This window comes from Miniopterus schreibersii (assembly GCF_964146895.1).
Source record: "Miniopterus schreibersii genome assembly, chromosome: 18".
Taxonomy (NCBI): domain Eukaryota; kingdom Metazoa; phylum Chordata; class Mammalia; order Chiroptera; family Miniopteridae; genus Miniopterus; species Miniopterus schreibersii.
In genome coordinates, this window is record NC_138121.1 from 5,517,397 (window position 1) to 5,543,234 (window position 25,838).

Below are 25,838 nucleotides of genomic sequence, written 5' to 3' on the forward strand. Positions count from 1 at the left end.
AGAGACCCAGAGAGAGATAGGTATCCAGAGAAACAGAGACAGAGATGGAGAGATGGTGGAGAGATGGTGGAGAGAGAGAGATTTGGAACACAGATAGATGGGGATGGGGGTAAACTCTCCCACACGATCACACAGAGATGAGGCAAGATGCCGAGCTCCCCTCGCCCTCTTCGGGACAGTGTGTGTGTGTGTGTGTGTGTGTGTGTGCCTACCCCAGTCAGGCACACCCCCACCTGGCTTCTCCCTTCCCCCTGCAGCACATTTCCATAGCAACCTCCCCAGATTCAGAGGGCAAATATTGTCCTGACCAGAAACAGCGGGTCTGTGTTGACTTAATCTTATGCTGGTGGGGTGGGGGCTCCAGGGGCCAGAGAGGCCAGGATGGGGGCAGGAGAACAGAGGGGCTCTCATCTGGGGCCCCACAGACAGTTCAAACCTTCCCTCACCTCCAAATTGGGAAGCAAACCTCCCCACCCTGGGAGAAGCCACTGAGAGATTCAAACCTGTACCCTTGGCTGTCCCCTGGTGGTGGTGGTGGGTGAGCCCTGAAGCTGTTTCCTAGCTCAAGGAGACCAGGCTGGTCTAGGCATTTTCCTCCAAGTTTCTAGAATCTGGGTCCTCTTCCCTGTCCCTGCAGTCACTGCTCTGGTCCAGGACCTTCCTTTCTGGAGTCTCCTACCCCAGTCAGGCCTCTCTCCCCTCCATCCACCTGCCACCCTTCCAATAGGGCAGCCAGGCAGTCAGAGAGGTCATGCTAAAGCACAAACCTGACCCTGTCCCACTCCTGCTCAGAACCTGCCAGGGCTCCCTAGTGTCCTTAGGAGAAAGCTCAGGCTCTTCTCCATGGCCTTCAAGGCTTTTGCTGAGTTCTCCAGTCTTCTTTTCATGACTTTTTTTTAAGTAATATTTCCCCATGTTCTCCTGTGCCAGCCAGCCCAGACCTCAGCCCAATGGGGCTCTTTCTCAAGATAGCTCCTAGGTCACAATTTTTTTCTCGATGCTCCTCACTCTTTGCTATCTCTGATGTATGTGCCCAATTTTAAAGAATCTTCCCTTTACCTCTGTAATTTTTCACCAGTCTCTTTAGATACAGGCTTCCAGGGTAGACATTAATAAGTTAAAAATCTAGACAATAACATCTCTCTCCATGATTCCCTTTCACTGTAAGTCAAATCAGTTTTTCAAAACCCTATGGGGGAAAAAAAGAACAGTTTTTATTGATTTTTGGAGAGAGGAGGGGAGAAGAGAGAAACATTGAAGTGTGAGAGCATAACATTGATCTGCTGCCTTCTGCATGCCCCTACCAGGGATCGAGCCTAAAACCCAGGCATGTGACCTAACCAGAAATCTGACCAGCAATCTTTGGGTGCACAAGACAGTGCCAACCAACTAAGCCGCCTGGACAGGGCTTTCCATGACTTCTTAACTCTTCAAACTTTTTCCAGCTCCTTCCCCCACAATCTTGGTTCTAACAGTTTTCTCTGCTTCAAATGCCTCCACCTAATTTTTGCTGAGTCTTTCAAGCTCATTTCAAAGTTAGTTCATTCATTCATTCAACAAATAATTATTTTCTCTCCTGGACTGTGAACTCTTTGAGGGCTGGGGCTGTCTCAGTCACTGCTGGGCCCCCAGTATTGCCCAACATGGTTTGACACAGACCAGGGTTCAATTCATTTTGAGTACTTGTTATGTATCAGGGCCTAGGCTTGGAAAGGCTGGGGACCTGGGTGGCCAAGCTAGCCCTTGCCCTGCCCCCATGGAGTCCAGACAAGGACCCAAATATGGAGACAGACTAACAGAATAGAAACACAAAGAAAGAAATAGTCAGAAAGACAAAATAATAAAGAAGCTGAGAGGAAAACAAAGTCAAATATCAGTAGTAGTAGTGGTAATAATAATAATAACTATGGGTACCAAATAATGGGAATTTTAGATGTATGTATCTCACTTAATCCTCATAACAAACCTGCAGCAGAGGTATTTTCATCTCTATTTTCCAGATGAAGAAACTGAGGTTCAGAGAGGGTAAGTAACTTGTTCGAGGTAACACAGCTCATAAGTGATGGATCAAGTACCCAATTTCCAGACAGAGACATAAAGAGAGACAGAGCTGAGAGAGAAAAGCAGCATGGGGAAGGGAGCCTAGAGACAGAGAGAAGACAAAGCATGACCTTGAGCCTTGCCCCCTATCCTCTAGCTTCCCCTCCCCATTCCTGCCCTTGACATCTCCCTGTGAAAGCACTTGTAATAAAACCAGCTCCATTAACTGTACCCAAAAGCCACTCACTGTGCTGAGCACTTGACAGGCATGAGCTCACTGAACCTGCTCTTCTCCCCTGGGAAGTGGGTGTTGGGATGACTCCCATTTTGCAGAGAAATAAATACCAAGCTATTTGGCCAAGGTCACCATCCTCACATGGATCCTGATACCTCAAGGGCAAGGCCTAACTGATCTTTGTGTATCACCCCCTTACCCCCTCCCCTGGAACACACAACCTGACAGCCTAAACTCCTGCCTGTGGTTCCCTCTTCCACACCCTGGCTCCACTCCCCCACCACATGGATCAGGAAAGATCTGAACCCTTCTGGGCTCCCACAGTCCTCTGGGAAAACTCAGATAAGAGCCCTTAGCACACTGCAGCCTGCTGCAGAATTCTGTATGTAGGAGTCTGACTTCCCCTCTTCTAGAACCTGAGCTCATCAGGGTGGAGGGTGGGAGAGTGGGAGTTTGGGAGGCAGGAAATCTGAATTCCTGCTTTGTTTTTATCAGTAACACAGTTAAATGTGATCATAGGATAATGGCCCTCATCTATTTTGGTCATCACTTTGAACCCATTATTGATTGTGAAAATTAATAAAGGAAAACCTCACTAAAATGGACTTGGGATGCCAGAAGGGGGAGCTCTCACACAGTACCACTTGATGTCAATTGCAAGAATTGTTAATTCCACAGCCCAACAGAAGAGTCCTCAACAGGAATAATCAGTTATAAGCCCCAACAGGAAAAGGTGTACATTGCATCTCCTACAAGAAATCAGCTACCCCAGCAGCTCAGCCAACGAGAAACTGTCAAATCCCTGAATTTTGACTTTTCTCCAATGGACTTTCATTCAAAAGGACCCCTCTCAACTTCCTCTTTTCCCCCCATAAAATAACATTCCTCTCCTTTGTTTGTCGGACTTGTCTATGAATTTGCTATAGCTTGCTTGTCCCAAATTGCAATTCCTTACTGTTCCCAAATAACCCCATTTTCCATTTTCACTGGTAAAATAACTTTTCTTTTTAAGATCAATAGAAGCTTGGTGTCTTACACAGTAGGTATTCACTGGGAAATAAATAGGGGTTGCTATCATTTATGTATGCCTACTGTGTGCCAGGCACTGTTCTCATGCATGATTTATATCTGTGGCCTCAATGGAGCTTGAGCTGGCTATAGTGACAAACAGCAAACATCTTTCCACAGCCGTCAAGGCCCTACATAATCTGGCAGGCCCATCGCCTTCCTGACCAGAAATTGAACAGTGACCTCCTGGTTCATAGGTCTAGACTCAACCACTGAGCCACACCAGCAGGGCTCAGTGAATATTCCCCCCCCCCCCCGTTGCTTTTCAGAGAGAGTGAAAGGGAGAGAAAGAGAGAGAGATGTGAGAGAGACACATGGATTGGTTGCCTCCCGACCAGGGCTGGGATCAAGCCCGCAACTGTGATAAGTGCCCTTGACCAGATTTGAACCCAGGACCTTTCAGTCCCTGGGCTGACGCTCTAACCACTGAGACAAACAGGCTAGGGCTCAGTGGACCTTTTTATTTTTTATTTTTTTCAATTTCATTATTGTTTAAAATATTACAGATGTCCCTTTTTCTCCCCTCAGTGGACATTTTTAAATGAATGAAAGAGGTAGGCACGAGAGGACCCTCCCCCCACACACACTTTCCAGACGGGGAAACTGACTCTCAGAGTCACAACGAGAAAGTGGTGGAATCAGCAATCAAACCCAGATGGATCTGATTTCAAAGCCCTGTGCTTTCAGTGTCCTGTGTTTCCAGAGGCAAATTTCTTCCCACTCTGGGCCCTCTTCCCCAACTTTCGAGCTAGCTCCAGCAGACACCGCCAGCTGGCCGGGCGTCATACTGGACCAGTGTCAAAACCCGGACAGGATAAAGAAGTGGGAGATAAGGGCTGTAGAGGAGAAACTAAGGGGCGGCTGACATGAAAGTGGAAGGAAAGGTTAAGAAGGAACCGATTTGGGGGAGGGGCCTAAACTCCGGGGGCGGAGCTACCTATAGGAAGGCGGGGTCAATGGCTCTGGGGGGAAGAATTATAGCCCTTCGCGGCTTGGGGGTCTGAGCCAAGCTCTGGGGGCGGAAAGAGAACTTTGCCCCCTGCAGGATTCTGGGGGTGGAGTAAAGACCTCGGGGGGCGGGTCTAGATCTTATAAACAAAGGCTCTAAGAACTGGGCTAGAATAAGAGTTCCAGGGCGTCGCTTGTGGATAGCCGGGTGGATTTCAGATTCTAGGGTCGGGTTCTAGTCTTGCAAGGGGGCTTTTGGGAAATCCAGTTAAAGACTGGGGAGAACGTTTGGGGGATATGGGAGTGTCTTCCTCCACCCTATCTTCCTCTCGGAGTCGGGGCGAAGCTTATGGCTGAAAAGCAGAGAAGGCCCTGCCCCTTCCAATCCTTCTGTGTCCCTATTGGCGGAAGGGCCTGCGCAACAGGCTCTCATTGGTCCTGAACGGGCAAGGTGGGGGTCTAGGGAGAATATGCGCCGGTTGTGGGCGGGACCAGACAGTACCGGGGGTGGGGGATCTCGGCCCAACCAATCCCGGCCTGAGGATTGTGTTGGGGGGCCTAGCAGGGGGTGTCCCGACCCCCCTTTCTAGGCATCCTGAGGGATGACCCCGGTGCCAGGCCCGGCGCCGGCCGACTGATGCGGAGCCGGCCGAGCCGGGGATGCTGGAACCGAGGGTGTTGCTATGGCAACGGGAGGCAGGGCCTGGGGGGGGGACCGGGCTCGGGCTGGGGCCGGGGGTGCCGGCGGCGGCTGTGGCGGGGCGATGGCGGAGCGCGGCCCGGCCTTCTGCGGCCTCTACGACACGTCCTCGCTGCTTCAGTACTGCAACGGTGAGACCCCTCCACACTCCCGACCCTGGCCCTGCCCAGGGCTGGACCCGTCTCCTGCCCCAACCTCCTGCTTCCAAGTCCCCACCCTCGCCCTTGCTAGAGATCTCCGTTTCTCTCCCAGAAGGACCCTGACCCCAGAGCAAGGTCTCTGATCCCCAAAGCCCTGATCTCAGTCACCCCTGCTTCCACCTTCCTCTCCTCAGGGGGTTGAAGGACCGAGGCCTGAAGGTCTGGAACTTTGTCTCCTCTTTCCCCTCTCAATCCTCTGGTACCCTCCTCCTTCTCCCTGGCAGAGGGACAGACAGATTAGGGGGAGGGTGGGGTTTGGTGTTGGCTGGTGGGCTGGGTATGAGACCCTGGAGGACCACCAGAGGACTTTGCCTCTACTAAACCTCAAATCCTTAGGCCCCACCCCTCCCATCCATTAGGACCCACTTCTTCCCCTTAGACAAATGAGTATGATAGCAAAAGGGCACTGTGGGTGTCAGGCCCAGATGAAGGGAGCTGGAGGCACAGGGGAGGGGAGGTGGTAGGAAAGATGGTAAGTGGGGAGTGGTCTCTGGGCAAAAAGACTGAGGGTGGGGGAATGGTCTGGAGGGATCAGAGGATTTGAGTCATGGTTGGGGGTGTGGGGACAGGCCAAGGCCTCACAGGCAGCTGGCCTCTCTGGGTGGGGGCTGAAGAGCCAAGGTGAAAGCTCCTCTATTCACTCAGGAAGCCCCAAAAAAGGGCCCTCTTCCAGTTTAGAGGCTTACTGCTCTGGGTACACACCCCAGCGCCGGGGACCACTGGAGTTGGTGGAGGACCAGGATGCTTGCTCATTTTGTCCTGCTCTGCCCCTCTAAGAGGCAGAATGACCCGGTGCTTAAGCCTCCGTCAAGTACCTTTTCTGCTGCTGAAAGGCTGTGTGTCCACGTACAAGTAACTTCACCTCTCTGGGCCTCAGTCCCCTTTCTCCTCCCCTCCTCCTAAAATGGGAATAACACAACTGCTAGAGTTGCTGGGAGCATTAGGTACCATAAAATTGAAACGTGCTTAGCGTTTTGCACAAATAGTGCCTGCCGCATGTAAGCCCGCTATAGCAGAGCTCTTTTTTTTGGTAGTATTAATGGTAAGTAAGAGGGGGCTCGACACAACGCGGTGATTGGGCCCTCCTGCCCCTCACCTATTGGCTGTGTAACGTTTGGAGAGTCTCTGCATATTTCTCCAACTTCCGTCCTTTGCATATGTGATGCCAACGGGACCCCGGGATTCCCTCCTCTTGAGTTCCAAGCCCTGACAGCCATCTCCCCCAATCTTGGGAGGCTCCCACTTTCCTCTGCAGGTCCGGACCAGGGAGGCACTGGGCCAGAGAGGCGCTGGGTGGGGGGCAGGGCGGGCGAGGCCCAGCAGGGGATTGGGCCGCGGGAAGAGGGAGAGGAGGGACCGAGGGCTGCACTGCGGAGCCCAGCGGGCGGGCAGGGCAGCCTACAGCTGCGGGATGGCAGGTGCGACCTCCACGCCCCGTTCCTGTTAATGCTACTACATTCAAACCCACCCGGCTGGGAGCCAAGGCTTCCTCGATTGTTGTCAGCAATGAGTCTGGGTATGAGTGGTCTGGGAGGAGGGGGGAAAGAGGACCACCTTGGTCCTCTGCCCCTCCCATTTCGGGGAAATGGGAGGGAAGGGCGATGGAGGAGTTATCTGGCTGCAACCCAAGGGCTAGAAGGAGAGGGAGAGACTAATCTGGGGCGTGGCGTACAGAAGGGAAATAAAGAAGGGGAGCAGAGGAGAGAAACTCCGACTGAAAAAGAGTTTAGGTGTCTGATCCCCGCATCTACCTTTCTTGGGTCTTCTGGGTCTGCGATGCGCTACCTGCAACCCTCAAATCTGCCGCCAGGGGGCGCAGAAACTCTGTCCTTGCGGGCGGCTCTAGGTTCCAACCCCTTGGTGGGGACAGAATGGGAAGAGGAGGGACCAGGCACGACCTTTTAGTTTTGGAAAGTCTTAAACAGAGAGGGAACGTTAGTACTCGCGATAAAATATTGATGGTCTTCAGAGATCATTTCTAGAACGTTGGTGTCACTAGAAATGTTGATGTCATCCTTAAAATGTTGATATCACTCATAAATATTTAGCATCTTAGTCATAGAATCTTAAAGCCAGAGTCGAAAGTCTCTTGATTCGTAGACTTAAAAGAGAGGAAGGGACTTCCCTAAGGTCACAGCTCCAGGGTGCTGAGCAGAATGTGGAGGAAGCGGTGAGAGCCTTGGGGATTTCCTTCCCGCTCGGAGCCCTCTTTCTGGCCCATCTCCAAGCGTCCCAGCCCCCGGTTGCGGGAGAGGAAGGGGGCGTGGCTGGCCTCGCTTACACGCGGGAACGCAGGAGGGACACCTTGGGCTTTGGAGTTCCTGGGTGGCCTCCGCAGCCAACCCTCCCCTGCCTTCCAGATGACAATTTGTCAGGCACGAGCGGCATGGAGGTGGACGACCGCGTGTCGGCGCTGGAGCAGCGGCTGCAGCTGCAGGAAGACGAGCTGGCGGTCCTAAAGGCGGCGCTGGCTGACGCGCTGCGTCGCCTAAGGGCGTGCGAAGAGCAGGGCGCCGCGCTGCGCGCGCGGAGCACCCCCAAGGGCCGGGCGCCTCCGCGCCTGGGCACCACAGCCTCGGGTATCTTCGCTAGACTGGAGGGGTGAGATAGGGAGGGCCCGGGGCTCGGACCTCACAGTCACCTGCTTCTGTCCCCTAACTCCATCTCTCTAGTGTGTCAGCTCTTGAAAGGCTTTCCCAACAAGACGCCCCTCAATGGCTCAGGACCCCCTCGGCGCGCGGGCGGCTATGCCACCTCCCCATCCTCGCCCAAGAAGGAGGCGACCTCCGGGCGCAGGTAAGGCACAGAAACTGGGATTCCCACGCTCCTCTAAGACCTTGTGGGAAACAGAGTTCATATGGAGAGGGATGGACTGAAGTGCCGGAACTCCTGTACTGAAAGGTGCCTAGAGGTTCTCTCCCTCCTCCATCACTCGCCTGCTGGACCCGCCCCTAACTGTGTGCTCTTTCTGTGCAGTGCCCGCCGCTACTTGTCACCAGAGCGCCTCGCTTCCGTGCGCCGCGAAGACCCCCGCAGCCGCACCACATCCTCTAGCAGCAACTGTAGCGCCAAAAAGGAAGGGTAAGTGTCGGAGGGGGGTCATGTCATAGACCGTGGGGCCAGGACCTCAGATAGGCATTGAAAAGGATGGGGAATTTAGGGTGATGCCCCAGGCTACGAGATGGTAACCTAGAGTGAGGTCAACTAGTTAAGAATAGGGGCACAGTGCCGGAAGCCTGGAGGGACCGAGCTGAGAAAGCGTGGTCGGAGCGGAAGGCCTGGAAAGGCGGAGCCAACACTGAGGGGCGTGGTCAAAACCTTAAGGGGCTGGATTAGAACCTAGGCGTGGACAGTACGGGTCTTCCAGGGGACCCAGAGTGTAGGTCAGTGAGGAGCCCGGTTAGTGGGCATGGCTAATGAATGAATGTTAAGGAGAGTTCCCACTGAGTCCCAGGGGTGGCACCAAGGGCAGAAGCTTCGGGGGAGTTTCTGCAGGGAATGGGGGATTCAGGAAGGGAGTGATTAGAATTTGAGGGCGTGGCCAGAATGTTAGCCTGGGCAGAATCAGAACCTGGGGCGGAGGTCACTTGAGTTGCGACCAGGTGGGGGCGTGTCAGACACTGGCAGCCGGGTGGAGCGGAGCCTGGGTCACTGCCTGGCAGAAATGGGCGTGGTCGTAGTAGGCATGGTCAAATCTCAGGCTGCAGAGGGACCCTCAACTCAGGGACTGGATCACGTGGAAGTGGCCGCAGTCAAAATGCCTGGCTGGGCCAGAGGCCCGGAGGAGGGCCCCGTGAGCAGTCGATTGTCAAGAGACAATCAACTCAGGCACGGGATCAGTAAAGTGGGTGTGATCGGAATGTTGGGCGTGACAAACTCCTGGAGGCGGGGCCGTACTGAAGGGCTGGGCGGAGCCATGAAGTAGTGGGCGTGGTCAAGCCTGGGAGCTAGAGTTAGGCCGGACCAGGGTTAAAATCCACGCCCAGTTCAACCCCATTCAAATAACAGCAAACACGTACATAGTCTTGTACAGGCACTGCTCCAGGCACTTTACACGAATTAACCAATTTAATCCTTGCAACTACCCCGGGAAGTAGGTACTCTTATTATCCTCATTTTAAAAACAAGGAAACCAAGGCAGAGGTTGGGCAACTTGTCCACACTGCTAGGAGGTGGCAGGACTGGGGTTTGAACTCAGGCAGAGCCGCCGTTGAGTCCATGTTCTCAAACAACACTCTCGCCCACCCCCCAAAAAGAGCCTGGTATCAGGACACCACAGCCTGGGACTTGAGACCCAGTGTGACCCGCCGGCTCTGGGGGGCAGCCGAGGAGGGCGGGGCAGGGCGCGGCGGCGCGGGTGCCTCCCAGGGCCGGAAGCGGCGGGGCCGGTGCCGGCTCCACCCCCGGTCCCGAAGCTCCGCCGGCCGCCGCCATGAGTAGCTTTGGAGCTGGGTGAGACCCTCGCAGACCCCTCCTGTCCGCGCTTCCCGGGCCTGGGTCCCAGCTCTCCCCCCTCGCAAGGGGACCCAGGCGCGGGAGCATCAGCCCTTTCCGCCCGCAGAGGGAACATGGAGACACGCCCCTTCCCTTAAACTTGACCGCTTTCCTCGCTGCTTCAAGTTCGGGGCACTGTGGGAGTGGGGGTGGGGAGCGTTGGAAGAGCCGTGCTGTTTAGGAGGGAGGTGTCCCTGGAGACTCTGCTCTTGCAGGATCGCGTCCCTGCCACATTGTGCTGTGTGATCTTTGGCGATCACTGCCTCTCTGGGCCTGTGTCTTAGGCTCTGCACGATAAACCGAGCAAAGCACACGGCCTGCAGAGAGGCAGCGCTCCGCTCCTTACGCGGCCCCCATTGTTTATTCATCAGAGACCTCCCCCAGGGGTGGGGTGAAGGAGTGGTGTCTCTCCTTTTCTGACCTGCCTGCTAATTAGGATACTTTTTTGTTGTTCTGTCCTGACAGTAAAACCAAAGAAGCTATCTTCAGCGTGGGTAAGTGGGGAGAGAGGAAGGGGCTTGGTTGGGGCTTGGTGTGAGAGACCAGGAGCTGGAAGTCAGGGGACTGGCTGCTAGGCTTTTGCCTCTCTGGCCTCAGTTTCCCCACTTTTTTTTTTTTTTTAAGTAAAGACTGAAGGGGAGAGGAAATAGGGATGGGGCTGATGTCAGCACCTGATCTCTGGGGGTGTCCTGGCAGAGGAGGGCTCCGTGAAAATGTTCCTGAGGGGCCGTCCTGTGCCCATGCTGATCCCGGATGAGCTGGCGCCCACCTACAGCCTGGACACTCGCTCAGAGCTGCCTTCCTGCAGACTCAAGCTGGACTGGGTGTATCCTTTTGCTTTAATCCCTACCTCCTTGTGCCCACATCTCATCCCCCAGTCAGGAAGGGACAGAAGTCCTTCTGGTGTGGGACTTCAGCACATGGAAGCGTCCTTTTACTGAAGATGGGAATTCCCAGGCCTCTGTGGCTTGAGGGGTCAGGATGATCCTGGAGTTGGAGGGAGCAGTTGAAGGCATGTTAACTGAAATGACCTTTTATGATACATTAAAGCAGCAAATGTTTGCTGGGTGCCTTCCATATGTCAGATTCTTTCAGTTGCAAGCTGGTTCATGGAGCTCACCTTTTAAAGCTGGTGGGGACACATAACACAGAAGCCAGTGATTAAATAAACAAGATAATTTCAGTTAGTAATAAATGCTGGGAATATTGTAGCCTAAGCTCATGTGAGACAAGTCACCTTGCCTCCCTGTGTCTGAGCTGTTTCTCTGAAAAATGGGTTTCATGATCTCAGATTCATAGGGCTGTGAAACAACGTGTAGAGGTGCTGAACTCATAATAAGTGCTCCATAAACAGGGATTATAAAATAAAAAGTCATCATTATTGAGGACTTATTTGATGTATAAATATGTTGAATAATAGGATCCTTCTCTTTTGTGGAATTGAGAATGTATTTTCACAACTAGTGGCCTCTGAGAGCTCTCTGAGGCGTGCAGGTTGGGAATTATTACCCCCACTTCCCAGATAAGGAAACTGAGGCTGAGAGAGGGGCCTGAGCGCTGTCTTAGGGAGGCAGAGCAGATCTGAGTTAGGAACTCTGACTCTGGACCCCAAGCTTTTCCCAAAAGCCCACTAGGGCTTGGTATCAGCATCCATGGAACCCTACCCTGTCTTCTCTTGGCCTTGGTTTCTGCTCTGAAGGAGGTAGGGATGTTGGAGCCCAGAATGTCCTTGAGGCAGCTGGAAATATACACGGGAACCGATGAATATGAAGCTGTCCTGCCAGGATGGGCTTGATAGCATTAGATGAGAGGCAGCTGAGAGAGCCCAAAGTCAGTGTGGGTCCCATTTCCCATCTCAAAAATGACTACAAAGTGGAGCACTTTCTGTGGGGTTGGGATATACATGTTGACATTCATTCAAGTCTTTTCTGAACATTTTCTGGGGCCAAAGGCTGGGGACCCAGTAGTCACTGTGACAGTGTCTGTCTGCCCTCCTGGGCTCACAATCCAGTGTAGGGACAGACTCCTTGACAGTGACAACTCAGGGTGGGCAAGGCTGGGATGGGGGAACCCAAAGGAGGCAGCTGCCCCAGCCTGGGTGTCAGGAAGGCTTCTCAGAGGAGGAGTTAGAGAGGTGAACAAAACAGCCCCGAGTTCCCCACCATGGAACTCAGTCTCATTGGGAAGTAGGGACAGCTAACAAATAGACCAGATAATTACTAAGTGGGATAAGTCCAGTGGAGGAAATGAGCCTGAGGATAGTGCTGAGGAGGCAACAGCTAAGAAGGGTGGCAGGTAGAATGGACTAGGCAAAGGGAAAGTTGGTGCCAAGGCCTGGGGTAGTGGCAATGATCATGGCATTTTGAGGAACTCCAAAACCAGAGCAAAGGAGGGCAGGAGCCCTGCTAGAGCCAGGGAGGGGCCAACCAGGCTTTCTCTTAGGAGTACTGGGGAGCCACAGAAAGTTCTGAAAGGGAGAGTCAGTCATTCCTTCAGCAGGTATTGAATCCATACTGGGGTGGGCCAAAGTAGGTTTGAGTATGCAAAACAGTTTATTCTTGTATTATTATTCATTCATTAATTATTGTATTTTTTATTATTGTTATTAACCTACTTTTGCCCACCCCGTATGTCCGCTGTGCATCAGCCCCTGATCTGGGCATGGCAGATATAGCAGTGAGCAAAACTGACAAGCTTCCCTGCCCTTCGGACGCTAGTGGAGGAGATGGCTAAGTTAAACAGATAGCAGGTGCGATGCTGAGTGCACTGCAGAAATGCGAGGGGGGGATGGTGGCAGTAAGGGTGCATGGGTGAGTTTGCAGTTTCCAAGAGCATGGGCAGGAAGGCCTCCCCAGGAGCTGACCGTTGAGCAGAGAGCTGAAGGAAGTGAGGGAGCCTCCGAGAGATGAAGGGGAGGTGCATCCAGTGGAGGGAACAGCCAGGGCAAAGCCGGGGAGGTGAGAGCAGGGAGGAGGCTCTGTGACTGGATCCGAGTAGGTAGAAGGGGAGCGAGGAATCCGGGCCCACCTCAGGCCAGGCCTTGTGCCCTGGCTTTCGTAAGGACTTTGACTTAGACTCTGAGTGAGATGGGCCCGTGCGAGGTTCTGAGAAGAGAAGGCATGTAAGCTGACTTAGTGTTAATGGATTTAACCAAATCCGTCTGGGGGAGAGGGCTGGGCCCCCAGGTTATATTAGTTTCCCGTGGCTGCTGTAATAAGTTACCACAAATGTGATGGCTTAAAACAACAGAAAAGTCTTCTCTCACAATTCTGGAGGCTAGAAATTCCAAATCAAGGTGTTAGGAGGGCCACACCTTCCTGAGGCTCCAGGGAGAATTTGTCACTGTCTCCCAGCTTTTGGTGGCCGTTTGGCAACCCCAGGAGTTCTTTGGCTTGTAGCTGCGTCATTCCAAGTCACTCCAATTTCTATGTTCACATGCTCTTTTCCACCCCTGGGTCTGGATCTTCCCTGTGTGTTATAAGGACAGTTGTCATTGGATTAGGACACTCATAATCCAGGTGATTCCATCTTAAGATCCCCAGTTACATCTGCAAAGACTCCTCTCCAAGTAAGGTCACATTCACAGGTTCCGGGGTTCATATTTTGGTGGATGTAATTTTGGGGATGTACCATCATTCAAGCTCTCACGGTGGTGAGCTTGAAAGCAAGAAAACCCACCTCCAGTTACTTGGTTGAGCTCGGTAGTCAGTCCGCATGTGCAATGCCAAACAGGCTCCTTAACCAGCCCTGGGCATCTCCAGCTATGGCTACCGTGGCCGAGACTGCCGTGCCAACCTTTACCTGCTGCCCACAGGGGAGATAGTGTACTTCGTGGCCTCTGTGGCCGTGCTCTACAGCGTGGAGGAACAGAGGCAGCGGCACTACCTGGGACACAACGATGACATCAAATGGTGAGGCCTGGGAGGCGGCCTGGAGGGAGATCCTGCTCAGGACAGTTTTGGGGGCGGTGGGGTAGATCAAGCCTTCGCTGGCCTGCAGGCTGAATTCAGAGGGAAAAAGTGTGGATTGATTATATTTCAAGTGTTGGTGAATCCTCTCAAATGCCTGGATTTTTCACTTCCTTTGAAAACTTCTAGCTGGCACCCCAGACAGTCCTGTAATCTGTTGGACCCATTTGGTGGTGGCCCCTTTAAGTGGGTGCCCACTCCTGGGTATTTGTGGTACAGGCCTCAGCCCTGACTTGCTCCCACTGAGCCCTGTCCATTTGTCCTCTCTCCAGCCTGGCTGTCCACCCTGATATGGTCACCATTGCCACTGGACAGGTGGCAGGCACCACTAAGGAAGGGAAGGTAACAGAGTGGAGAGGGCAGGGCCAGGAGACTGGAGTGGGTGCTTGGGGGGGCAGGCAGCTGGGCCTCCCCAGGTAACAGGCCTCTCTTTCCTGCAGCCACTGCCACCCCACGTGCGCATCTGGGACTCAGTTTCCCTCTCCACCTTACACGTGCTGGGCCTGGGTGTATTTGACAGAGCTGTGTGCTGTGTGGGCTTTTCCAAATCGGTAAGTCCTGCACCCACCCTCACCTGCCCTCTCACCTCCAAAATCAGCAGCCAGCACAGCACCTTCCCACCGGCCCCTTTGGGTTGGATGCCAGCCTTTATTGTGATGTCACAGGTGTAGGCCATGCCCCTGGGAGAATTCAGGCCCTCCAGGCTGGGTGCCCATCTCTGACTTCACAGGCCTTCTCTGTTAGCCCTTACGAGGGGCACCCATAGGTCCTGATTGCCCCGGACGAACTCCTTGGTGATGCCCTGTAGATCAGTTAACGCTGGTGCCTTAGTTCCCACCCCTACCATCATCCTCAAAGGGCCCTCATCCTTCAGACATTTTCAGCCCAGTGTCCAGGGCGATGGGGCTCCTTGTGCCGGGCAGGGCGTTGGCAGGTCTGGGCAAGATAAATGAAGGCATTGAGAGTAAGCCTTTGGGAATTTGTAGAGCAGTTTGACATTCACACACACCCAAGTATAGTGGTATGGGTTTTTTTAAGCCATATTTTACATTTTTATCATTTTACCAGTGTTGGCCTGCAGTGGATCGGGAAATAAAAAAACAGCCAGTCCTCCCACAGATAGTTTAAGAAGCTCTGGATTAGAGCCTTGTGGGTTTTCTGAGTCCTAAGGAGACATTTGAGAGCTTTGGGAGGAAAAAAGCTATTTTATTGCCAGTATGTGTGTGTGTAAACCCCTGCAAAATCAAGATTAACCTACGTTTAACTCAACGTATAATGAAACATTTCACCAACTTTATTGTTTAATTTCATATACATAAAAGTTATTCCATAGGAAAATGGAGATTGGATGGCCTCAGTAAGAATTCCTGACTGTGATGACGTGGAGAAACTGTAGCTGAGGGTAAATGAGATAGATTCTTAGGGACAAGTCATTTCCAAAGGGAAATCATAAAAACGTGCTTATGGCTGCTGGATGGGGAGTGTATTTTGATGTGCTTCATGTGACGTGGGCCAGAGCCTTTGAAAATGTTAAAACAGGTCTGAGTGGCAAATGTCCCAGCGGGTGAATTATTGTGGGGGGTGGATGCTGACTCACTTGCCCCTCTCTCCTAGAATGGGGGCAACCTACTCTGTGCGGTAGATGAATCCAACGATCACGTGCTTTCCGTGTGGGACTGGACCAAGGAGGCCAAGGTGGTGGATAGCAAGGTGGGGTGACCATGCTCATCCATTCTCCTTGGGATGCCCCTGTGGGACTGGCCAGATCTCAGTGGTTAGGCGTCTGGTATCTGAGAGACTCACGTTTAAATCCTGGTTTTGCCATTTGCTGGCTGTGTGACTTTGGGCTTGCCCTCTCTGAGCCTCAGTTGCCTCATCTTAAAAATGGGGATAATGGTAGCTTCTTCCTTGTAAGGCCTTGGCTTTGATGTTGGGATATGCGGGGGTGGACCAGGCCCAACAGAAGGTTTGGTATGAGGTGGCTGCTGACTCTACAATCCTGCCACATCCAAGATAGACCTTGACTTACGTCCCTGGGCAGTGGCCTGTTTTACAGATGAGGAACCTCAGGCATGGTAGAGGGGAGAACTCCTTGCCCGAGGTCACACACCTGTTCTGGGCTGGGGGCTGGAGACCTGGGTTCTGGATTGGGGCCCACAGTTTGGGGAAGGAGGAATGGTTGAGAGGCTGCGCTCTGGAGTCAGACCTATATGAGTTGATACCGAACACGATGCTTTCCTGGCTGTGTGGCCTTAGGCAAGCGACTTCACCTCTCTGAACCTCACTTCTTTATGTGTAAGGGGAGGCACTAATGAGCCTTATCTCACAGGGTGCTATGGGGTTAAATGTAAAGTGCTTGGCACAGTGCTTGGTGTGGAGTAGAGCTGTCTAGGTGCCTTGCTGTTATGTTAATGAAGGTGGCAGTAATGCCTCGCTGGTGGGCCCTGCCTCCTGTGCTTTACTTGCCCGGAGAGAAAAGAATCAGACAAGTCAGGAGTGCAATGTACAGCACACACAGCTGGATAGGGCACTTCTATGTAGGGTGGGTGTGGTGGCCCTGGTGGCTTTGAGGACCTCATTCAGATCTCCTCACTCCCCAAAGTGTTCCAATGATGCTGTGCTGGTGGCCACCTTCCACCCCACAGACCCCACCATGCTTATCACCTGCGGGAAATCCCACATCTACTTCTGGACCCTGGAGGGGGGCAGCCTGAGCAAGCGGCAGGGCCTCTTTGAGGTGAGTGCTGAGGGTGGGGGGACAGGCTGGGCCTGAAAGAGGCAGCAGGGATGCCCAGACAGATAATAGGGCACTCCAGAGGGTCCCAGGGGCTGGAGGTTATGCAGGTGCTGAGATGTTGCCTGCCAGGGCCTCAGTTTCCTTATCCATACCATGGAGATGAATCCAGATGCTCCTTAGCTCTGAAATTGTGAAGATTCAGTGGGATGAAGAGTTTAGCAGCTCCTAGCAGATAGTACATGCTCAATAAATGGGTGCTGCCATTGTTGTTATGGATAAACAGAGAGGTCAGAGCCAGGCTGGCAGAGGGAAACGCGCACCAAGGCAGAGAAACTGAGTGGGAAGCAGAGGGCCTAGAGAGAAGATCGAGGGGCACTTCTGATGGGGCTCCTCTGCCTTTGGTGGGGGCTTGGGCTTCACTCCAAAGAGAGGCCTTGAGAACACCAGGCACAGATGGAGATGAACTGGAGGTACTGAGAAGAGGGTGGGATGTGGCTGAGAAAGAGACCTAGAGACAGAGATGGGGAGGGATGGAGGGAGAGGGGAGAAGTGAGGGTCAGAGGCACGGGGAATCCCAGGGGAAGAGAGCAGGGGAAACTGACAGAGGGGAGAAGTTAGGCAAGAAGTGGGTCCAGGGATGGGAAAGAGACAGTGTGGTCAGAAACTCGGCAACGTAAGCACTCCATGGAGGTGGGTTGGAGATGGGGACACTCCACGCAGAGCCTCACCCAAGAACATGGAGGGAGTCCCCCGGACAATGGATGGGCTCTGGGAGGCCACCCAGCTTCAGTGAGCTTCTGAGACCTTCCCCTTCTCCCCCCACTTAGAAACATGAGAAACCGAAGTACGTGCTGTGTGTGACCTTCTTGGAGGGTGGCGATGTGGTCACCGGGGACTCTGGAGGGAACCTCTATGTCTGGGGCAAAGGTATCATCCCACCTTTTGGGTCCCCAACCCAGCCCTCCCTAACCTGCTTTGGCTGGGCCTCTCTTCTTCTGACTCTGCTTGTGTAGAATGGAAGATAAAACAAGCTAAATCCTACTTGTTCAATTCCAACAACCCCATCAAGGCTCAGCTCCAATACCGCAGCTCCCTGAAATCTTACCTTTTTTCCCACCCTTGTCCTCTGCAAATCCCATATTAGGGATCAAGTTTGAGCTATAAATGAATGAGTTAACCCAGTCGTGGGTGGATGGATGGATAGGTGGAAAGATGGTGTGTCCCAGAGCAGTGAATGAATGAATGAATGAATGGTATCTCAGCCAGTGGATTAATGTGTTATGAAGAATGGATTATTCTAGGAAGTGGGTTGATTACTGAATGAATAAATGAGTTGAATGTCCTAATCGGTAGCTGGGCCCAGAGTAAATGTTAGTTAAATAATTGTTGATTGAATGGGTTAATGAATGACTAAATGGATGGTTCGATTGACAGATAAGTGGATAGATGAGTGAAATGGATAGATGGAAATGGGTGGGTGTTTGGCTAGAAGGATAGATTGATTGGTGAATGGGTTCTTGAATGAAACAGAGGATGAATGAATGGATGAGAGGTGGGTGGATGGCAAGAAGGAAGGAAGGGCCGGTAGCTGGATGAATGGATAGATGGGTGGGTGAGTGGTTGAGGGATGGATAGATGGATGGACAGACCAGTAGATAGGTGAGTGGGTGAATGGACGGGGAGTGGGTGGATGGGTAGATGAGAAGTTGTTAGTTCAGAGGTTTAATGGATGGAAGCCTGGGTATTTCAGCAGATGAGTGGGTGGGTGGAAGGGTGGATAACAGGAAGGGGGGCGCGAATGGATGGATGTAGGATTGAGAATTTTAGGTGCTTTCAGGGGTTAGTACAGGGGGAGCTTCCCCATGCTGACCCCTGCCCCTGCCCATCCCAAAGGTGGAAACCGCATCACCCAGGTGGTGCCTGGTGCCCACGATGGTGGCGTGTTTGGGCTCTGCGCCCTGCTGGACGGGACGCTGGTGTCCGGAGGTGGCCGCGATCGGCGGGTGGTCTTCTGGGGTCCTGACTACAGCAAACTGCAGGAGGTGGAGGTGAGGACGGGGAGAGGCTCCTACGAAGGTGAGGAGATCTCCCCTCACCCCATTAGGACTCCTAATGCTAGACCCTCCTCCGCCCTCCCCTGTGTGTGTCCTACCCTCATCTACCCACCTTCTCCACTTTCGCCTGCCCAGGTTCCCGAGGACTTTGGCCCTGTGCGCACTGTGGCAGAGGGCCGGGGAGACACGCTGTATGTGGGGACCACCCGCAACTGCATCCTGCAGGGCTCTGTCCACACGGGCTTCTCGCTGCTCATCCAGGTGAGCTCTCTCTTCTGCACCTGCCCACCTCCCTGCCCCACCATCTCTTCTCTTCCCTTTCTGGTTTTTTCTCACCTCCCTGCCCCATCCCTTTTCCTCTGGCCTGGCAAACACCTCTTCCCTTCCCTTCCCTTTACCTGCGCCTGCTCTATAACCCCACCCCTGACCTAGGACCGCTCCTAGAACTCCCCATGACCCAGCAACCAACAGGTGAACTGCTGGCACAGCAGAGGGTCCCCAGGACCCCACTCCAGCTGTGCTGCCCCAGCTCTTCTGATCAGGGTAGTGTCCCTTTCTGTTATAAGTGTCATGGCAGGTTGTCACACAGGCTGCACATACCTCGGGCCACATACCTTCCAGGTCTCCAGGTCCAAGGATCTGGGGGGGCCCTCTGGAGTCTGCCTGTTTTTCTTCTTGAGGCTCATGCCCACTCCTCCCTCCTGGTGTGCCCAAACCCTACCCCTGCCCACTAACAATCCCACTTCCTGTAAGATGGGATAGTGTGGTTGTTAGGAATGTGAATTCTAAAGTGTGACTGCCTGGGATCTAGTGACAGCCCTGTCGCTCATTAGCTGTGTGACAGGATGCAAGTGAGTGACCTCTCTGTGCCTCTGTGAAACCGAGGAATAACAGAGCTGACTTCATGGGGTTTTGTGATGAATCCGTGAGTCAGTTCATATACAGCATTTAGTTAGAATGGTGCCTGGTACAGAGTAAATGCTCAGAATCTTGGCCAAAATTGCTCCTGTTCAGTAGTCCCCCTTCCGTCACCTTCTCCATGCATTTTCCCTCTGACAGGCTAGCTGAAATCTGTGCTGCTGCATTTAGAACCCCCCCCCCCGCTCTAGTTTCCGTAGGAAGGAGATGAAGAAAAACAAAGGCTACAGGGTTTTCCACGTGTCCCCAGAATAGACCTTGGAGACCCCTAATAATATCATCAATATTCTTTGTGATTGATTATATTATGAATTAATTATTAGCATTATTATTATACTGTTACCAATTATTATAGTTATATTATCAGTGTTAATGACTTATTAAAGTCCCCTGCCCAGGTGACTGCCCAGTCAGTAGAGAGAGCTGCAGTCAGACCCAACCAGGCCAAGTACATGGGATCGCATAGCCTTCTGGGTGCCAGCTGACTCCCAAAGTCAAGCTCCTACCCACCCTGCTCTCTTGTCTCCCACTGTGCAAACAGGAAAGCAGGGAGGGGGTGGGGCATTTGCCTCCAGCCACACACTGGCAGGGGTCTGCCCTATCACTGCCTCCTTCAGACACATTGGAGAAAGGGCCTTCCCTGGGTCACCTATGGGCAGGTGTGTTGCTGAGCTAGTCCAGCTCTTCTTTCTGGCATCAGGGTTGGGGGGAAAGGGTCAGGATTTGTGGTCTCCAATCTGCCATCTTTCATTTCTGCCAGGGCCACATGGAAGAGGTGTGGGGCCTGGCCACATACCCCAGCGGGGCACAGTTTGTGACATGCGGGCTGGATAAACAGGTGCATCTGTGGAGCGTGGAGTCCCACCAGCCCCTGTGGAGCAGGGTCATTGAGGTAAGAGCACAGGGGACTTAACACACTGTTCTAATGGGTCAGGACTCGGTGCATTAGACAGAAACCACACTCGTTCTTTTTAAGCAGAGGGGGCTTAATACTCCCTTAGAAACTCAAACCCTTATAAAATCTCTTGGAAGGGCTGGAGGAGAGGGTCCTCAACTGGAACGACACCCAGAACAACACCTTTGAACCCAGGTCTGATTCCATGGTGCTCTATTGCCTGTGAATCAACCCAATGCTCCCAAAACTTTAAAAAATGATAATACCTAGTGCTGAATGTTAGATAAAGATGTGGGGAAACAGTCATTCAGACACATCTGGTAATAAGTTAGCATATATTTTTTGGAAAGCAAATTGGTATTATATATCAAAACTCTTAAAATTATAGATACCTTGCCCTAACTGGTATGGTTTAGTTGGTTGGAGCATTGTTCCATGCACCAAAAAGTCCCCAGTTCGATTCCCCATCAGGGCACATACCTAGGTTGTGGGCTTGATCCCTAGTAGGGGGTGTGCAGGAGGCAGCCCTTCCATGTTTCTCTGTCACATGGATGTTTTTCTCTCCCTTTCTCTTCCTCTTAAAAAAATCAATAAAAACATATTTAAAATATAGATAGATAGATACCTTTTGTCCCAATAGTCTCACTCTAGAAAATTACCTAAGTAAATCATCTTGGATGAATCAAGCTGTGGGAATTTAGAACAGGAGTAAAAGAGGATCCAGAACCGACAGTCACAGGAGGAATGTTTTCTGTTCAAGCTGGTTTGTGAAAGGAAAGAGGGATGATTTCTAGTGTGTCTGAGGCAGTGGGTTCCTGGAGGGCACCAGAGCAGGGAGAGCCTCCGTGTCTGGCTGAGAGTTGGCTCTGAGGCAAGGGAATGGCCAGATGGATAGGGGACCCCAGCTCTGAGCCCTGCCTCTTCTCTCCCTCCCCAGGATCCTGCCCGCTCTGCTGGCTTCCACCCCAGTGGCTCTGTCCTGGCTGTGGGCACAGTGACTGGCAGGTAAAGCTGACTTGGGCATTTAGGGATGGCTTCTCTGCTCTCCTCTCCCCGGAACTGTCCTTTGACCCCCCTATTCCCTACTGCCCCAGAGCCCACAAAGAACATTAGTTAGGTACCAACTGTTTACCAAGACTTGATCTCCCAACATTCCTCTGGAGTCAGCTTCTCTCCCAAATCTCTTCTGGAGCCACTCCCTCAGGCCCTACAGATTGCCCCCCCCCTCCTACCAGATCAGCTCACCTTTCCTCCTTCATTCCCATGTCTTCTCCTTAAAGATGGTTGCTGCTGGACACAGAGACCCATGACCTGGTGGCTATCCATACAGATGGCAATGAACAGATCTCAGTGGTCAGCTTCTCCCCAGGTAAGGGGCAGAGCCTGAGACCTTGGAGAGGCAAGGCCTGGGAACTGAGCCTCAGAGTAACTGTCAGGGGAAAGGAGTGGAGCCTGTGTGTTCAGGCCTGGCTGCAGGCCTAGGACTGTAGTGGGGATGGAGCTTGGGACTGCTGAGGAGTCTGGGACAGCGGGGGGCTGAATCTGAGCAAGGAGGGGGTGGAGCCTGGGTGCCTCCTCATAGCCCCCCTCCCCCTCCCCCAGACGGGGCGTACCTGGCGGTGGGCTCCCACGACAACTTGGTGTACGTGTACACGGTGGACCAAGGCGGCCGCAAGGTCAGCCGCCAGGGCAAGTGCTCGGTGAGTGGGCAGTGGCCCCAGCCCGTGCCGCCACCCCGTCTAGGGGGTGCAGAATTAACCAATTTTCTGCCTCAAGGGAGCACAGCTTCAACCTTCAACTGACCGCCCTGCTCACCTCCAGGAGTCTTAGCCCCGCCCACACATTCCCCCACCCTGTGTCCTAAGCCCGCCCCTTCGTGTAGCCCTGCCCCCTGCATTCTAAGCCCGCCCCCTTGTAGCCCCGCCCCTTGTAGCCCCGCCCCTCACGTTCTAAGCTCCCTCTGTGTAGCCCAGCAGCCCGTTGCATTCAAAGCCCGTCCCTCTGTATCTAGCGCTGCCCACATGTTCTAAACTCCCCTCGTGTTTTAAGCCCTTTTTGTCTAGCCCCGCCCACGATAGTCTGGCCCCGCCCCCACGCTCCAAAGCCCTGTGTATCCTTCCTTTAGCCCCTTTGTGTTCTCACTGCACCTCTGTATTTTGCCAGCCATCCTTCCCGTTCCAATCCCACCCCCTCCAGCTCTAACTCCACTCCTTCCCTCCCCGCAGGGCCATTCCAGTTTTATCACCCACCTGGATTGGGCCCAGGACAGCAGCTGCTTTGTCACCAACTCCGGGGACTATGAGATTCTGTACTGTGAGTTCTCTGAGACCCAAAGGCATTCCTCCTTCAGCCTCCTTATTTGCGTTGTGTGATCGTTGAGTTCTGGGAGGGGAGAGAAGCTTGGGCTTCTTCAAGTCTCTCTTCTGACTGTTGTATTTAGGGACTGTTCTGATTGGTTGGCTTCCTGGCTTCTGATTTCCTCCCTGGTAGACCCCACTTTTCACCAAGCCCTCCTCTTTCCAGTTGAATGGGTGGGGTACAGGTTTCTAAGCAGATGCCTGCTCAGGTCTTGGGGTGTCAGGACCCAGAATCCAGACCCCTTGGCCAGTCCAAAGAGGTGGAATAAGCCCTGGGACCCTTGCCTCCTGTTTTGGACCTCAGTGTCCATCTGTGAAATGGATGGGTTGTCAGTAGTTCTTTCAGCTCTGAATCCCTCCCCCCATTTTCTGCCCCAGGGGACCCAGCTACCTGTAAGCAGATCACCAGTGCGGATGCTGTGAGGAACATGAAATGGGCCACAGCTACTTGTGTCCTGGGATTTGGGGTGTTTGGTAAGTTCTGGAATGGGGAAGTTGTCACTAAACACAGAAATTCAAAGAAACACCCCCTGTTTTTTGGTTTTCACAGTCTCTTTCTTATTGGTTACCTCAGGGCAGGAAACTCACTCTTTTACACCTGTGGGCAGTATTTGTGTGTGAGGAAAGGGTAGGGGGAGATGACGGCTGAGGTCTCTTGGACCTGTAATGTAATGAGACCAGATGGGTGCTGGCACCTGGTCCAGAGGGAATTATACTGCCCATATCCTAGCCATTCCTTTATCCAGGCCTTAATGCAGTTAATACTTACTTCCTGAGCACCTCTGTGCCCAGCCTTGGTATCATGGTGCTTACAGTCCAGTGCGGGAGACAGATCTGTCCCTGGCCAACCCAAAGTAGACTGGGCAGGGACAAGGAAGCCCAGAGGTGGTGTCTGGCCTCAGCCTGTGAGGGAGTCAGGGAGGGCTTCCTGGAGGAAGAGACATCCAAGATAGAGGATGGGGTACGTTCCAGTGTGGTGAAGTGTCTAGGCAAGGGGAATAATAGCATGTACAGAAGCCCAGAAGTGACATAGAGCTTGGCATTCTCCAAATGCCAAGCTAAATTATTGCAGAGCTCCAGGGGAGCACTGGTGAGGACAAGGCTAGAGCAGTGTGGGGGGACCAGGCCAGGTAGGGATTGGGGGATCACGGTGAGAAGCCTAGGCTTTCTCCTGAGGCCATAAGGGAGCCACGAAGGGGTCTGAGCATTGGTGGGGACAGGGTCAGATATGCATTTCCGAAAGATCATTCTGACTCCCACCCCTGGCTAGAGATAGGCTGGGTGAGAGGAAGGCAGGAAGGCTGGGGCCAGGGCCTGTTCCTCTTTGGGGGATCCCTGGATCCCACTGACATCTTACCACCACCTCCCCCTGTCTTGCCCACAGGGATCTGGTCTGAGGGAGCGGATGGTACTGACATCAACGCCGTGGCCCGCTCCTACGATGGGAAGTTGCTGGCTTCAGCTGATGATTTTGGCAAAGTCCACCTGTTTAGCTACCCCTGTTGTCAGCCTCGAGTGAGTCCCTCTGGGGGGCTGGCAGGGTGGAGGTAACAAGCAGGAATAGGGGCAAGACTGAGGCAGCCTTGGTCCACCTTCAGGCCTCTCTGGGCCTCGGTTTCCCCATCTGTATAAGAAGGGTAGTAGATTTGATCCTAAGGGCCTTTCTTAACCTGAAAGTTGATGAATTTCAGAGTCTGAAGTGCTCAATCTCTGATCATCTGCAATTCTGAGATCTTTTCTTGTTTTATCCTTATTAGCTCAACAAATATTTACTGAGCACCTGCTATGTGCCTGGGAGCAGGGGACACAGCAGTAAGCAAGTCAGATGAGGTCACTGAGCTGACAGTTTAAGTGGCATGATAGTTGCAAGTAGCTACAGGTCTAAGGTTTTTGGATCTGCAGCATCTGTGATTCTCCTGCAGTTCTAGGACAAGAGACACAAACTCCAAGGCCACAGGGTCAGGCAGGTCATGAGAATAATTGAATGAGGCTGGGGCTGGGGGGCAGTTGCTCCTTATTTACCCTGCTCCACTGGGAAGCTGGTTCAGTACAGCCAGACAGGCAAGTTTTTGAGAGAGGCTGAAAATCAGAATTTTAATGTGAATTCCCTTGATCTGTAAATGTCAGCAACTATCTTTCTAAAAACACTGAGGGAATATTCAACTCGTCCACAGACCAGCAGATAACCTGTGTCTACCAGAAACCTGGGTGTTAATTTTACCAATCCCTGGTTCTAACAGACATGAAATCTGTTTTAGCATTTTATTAGGAAACTATGCATAAAAGCACATAAAAGCACAGTGATCCCACCTGTACCTGTTACCCATGGTCAGCTAGTACCAGATTTGGCAGCTTGTTTCTTCCTGCTCTTCTGTCCTGTTTTGTTTTCTATACCTTTTAGCCTCTCAAATGAGCATTTATATCTCAAAAGTAAAGATAATTTTTACATATCCACAAATCCATACTCATACCCAATAATTAACATTAATTTTTTAATATGATCTAATAGTCTGTATTCACATTTCCCTGATTGTCCCCCGGAATGGTCTTCTATACTTGGTCCCTTTGAATCAAGGTTCAGACATTGCACTTGCTTGTGTCTCATATTTTGCCATACAGACCCTCCTCGCCCATGTGCACACTCATTTTTGTGTCATTGGCTTATTGAAGAAATTGGATCAATTGCCCTGGTTCTTAAAGGAGGGGCTTATTAAGCAGGAGAGAAGAGGGTCAGCTTGGGAGGACTTGGAGTGACAGTGCCCCCTTTGACCTTTCACTTCCTTTTTTTCCCCTATCACAGGCCCTCAGCCACAAATACGGTGGACACAGCAGCCACGTGACGAATGTGGCCTTCTTGTGGGATGACAGCATGGCCCTGACCACAGGGGGCAAGGACACCAGCATACTGCAATGGCGGGTGGTCTGAAGTGTCAGTGGAAGGGTCCCAGAGACATGGGGCCAGGGTAGTCAGGTGGCAGGGCTGGAATTCTATTTTCGGGAGATGTCTATTGCCGAGTAGAGTAATATATACCCAGAGTATGTCTATAGCAGAGAGGGTTATGGGGGAGGGAGGGTGGACTGACAGACAGAAGTCTCTATTTATCAGGGTGGGAAGAGGGGTCATTGTTTTGGGGGACCCATTGGGTGCTTGGTTTGGGGTGGGGTTTTTTTTAGTTTATTCTTTTATATCATCTAGAAATAAAGACACATGCACTGAGATGGAG

The 25,838-nt window shown here is 52.5% G+C and overlaps 1 protein-coding gene across 1 annotated transcript; it reads left to right on the top strand.

Annotated features, from left to right (window-relative positions):
* Positions 1 to 4,951: 4,951 nt before the first annotated feature.
* EML2 (EMAP like 2) lies at positions 4,952 to 25,838 on the top strand (the record flags this gene model as incomplete). Its single annotated transcript, XM_081117689.1, is given in 23 exon segments — positions 4,952 to 4,997; positions 5,000 to 5,122; positions 7,552 to 7,770; positions 7,864 to 7,987; positions 8,168 to 8,272; positions 10,151 to 10,179; positions 10,382 to 10,511; positions 13,447 to 13,596; positions 13,926 to 13,995; positions 14,094 to 14,204; positions 15,268 to 15,363; positions 16,256 to 16,390; positions 17,218 to 17,317; positions 18,284 to 18,438; positions 18,580 to 18,705; positions 20,123 to 20,254; positions 21,195 to 21,262; positions 21,538 to 21,626; positions 21,860 to 21,957; positions 22,483 to 22,570; positions 22,993 to 23,088; positions 23,999 to 24,129; positions 25,415 to 25,838. Coding segments are annotated over 23 exon segments (2,547 nt in total). The 3' UTR covers positions 25,541 to 25,838.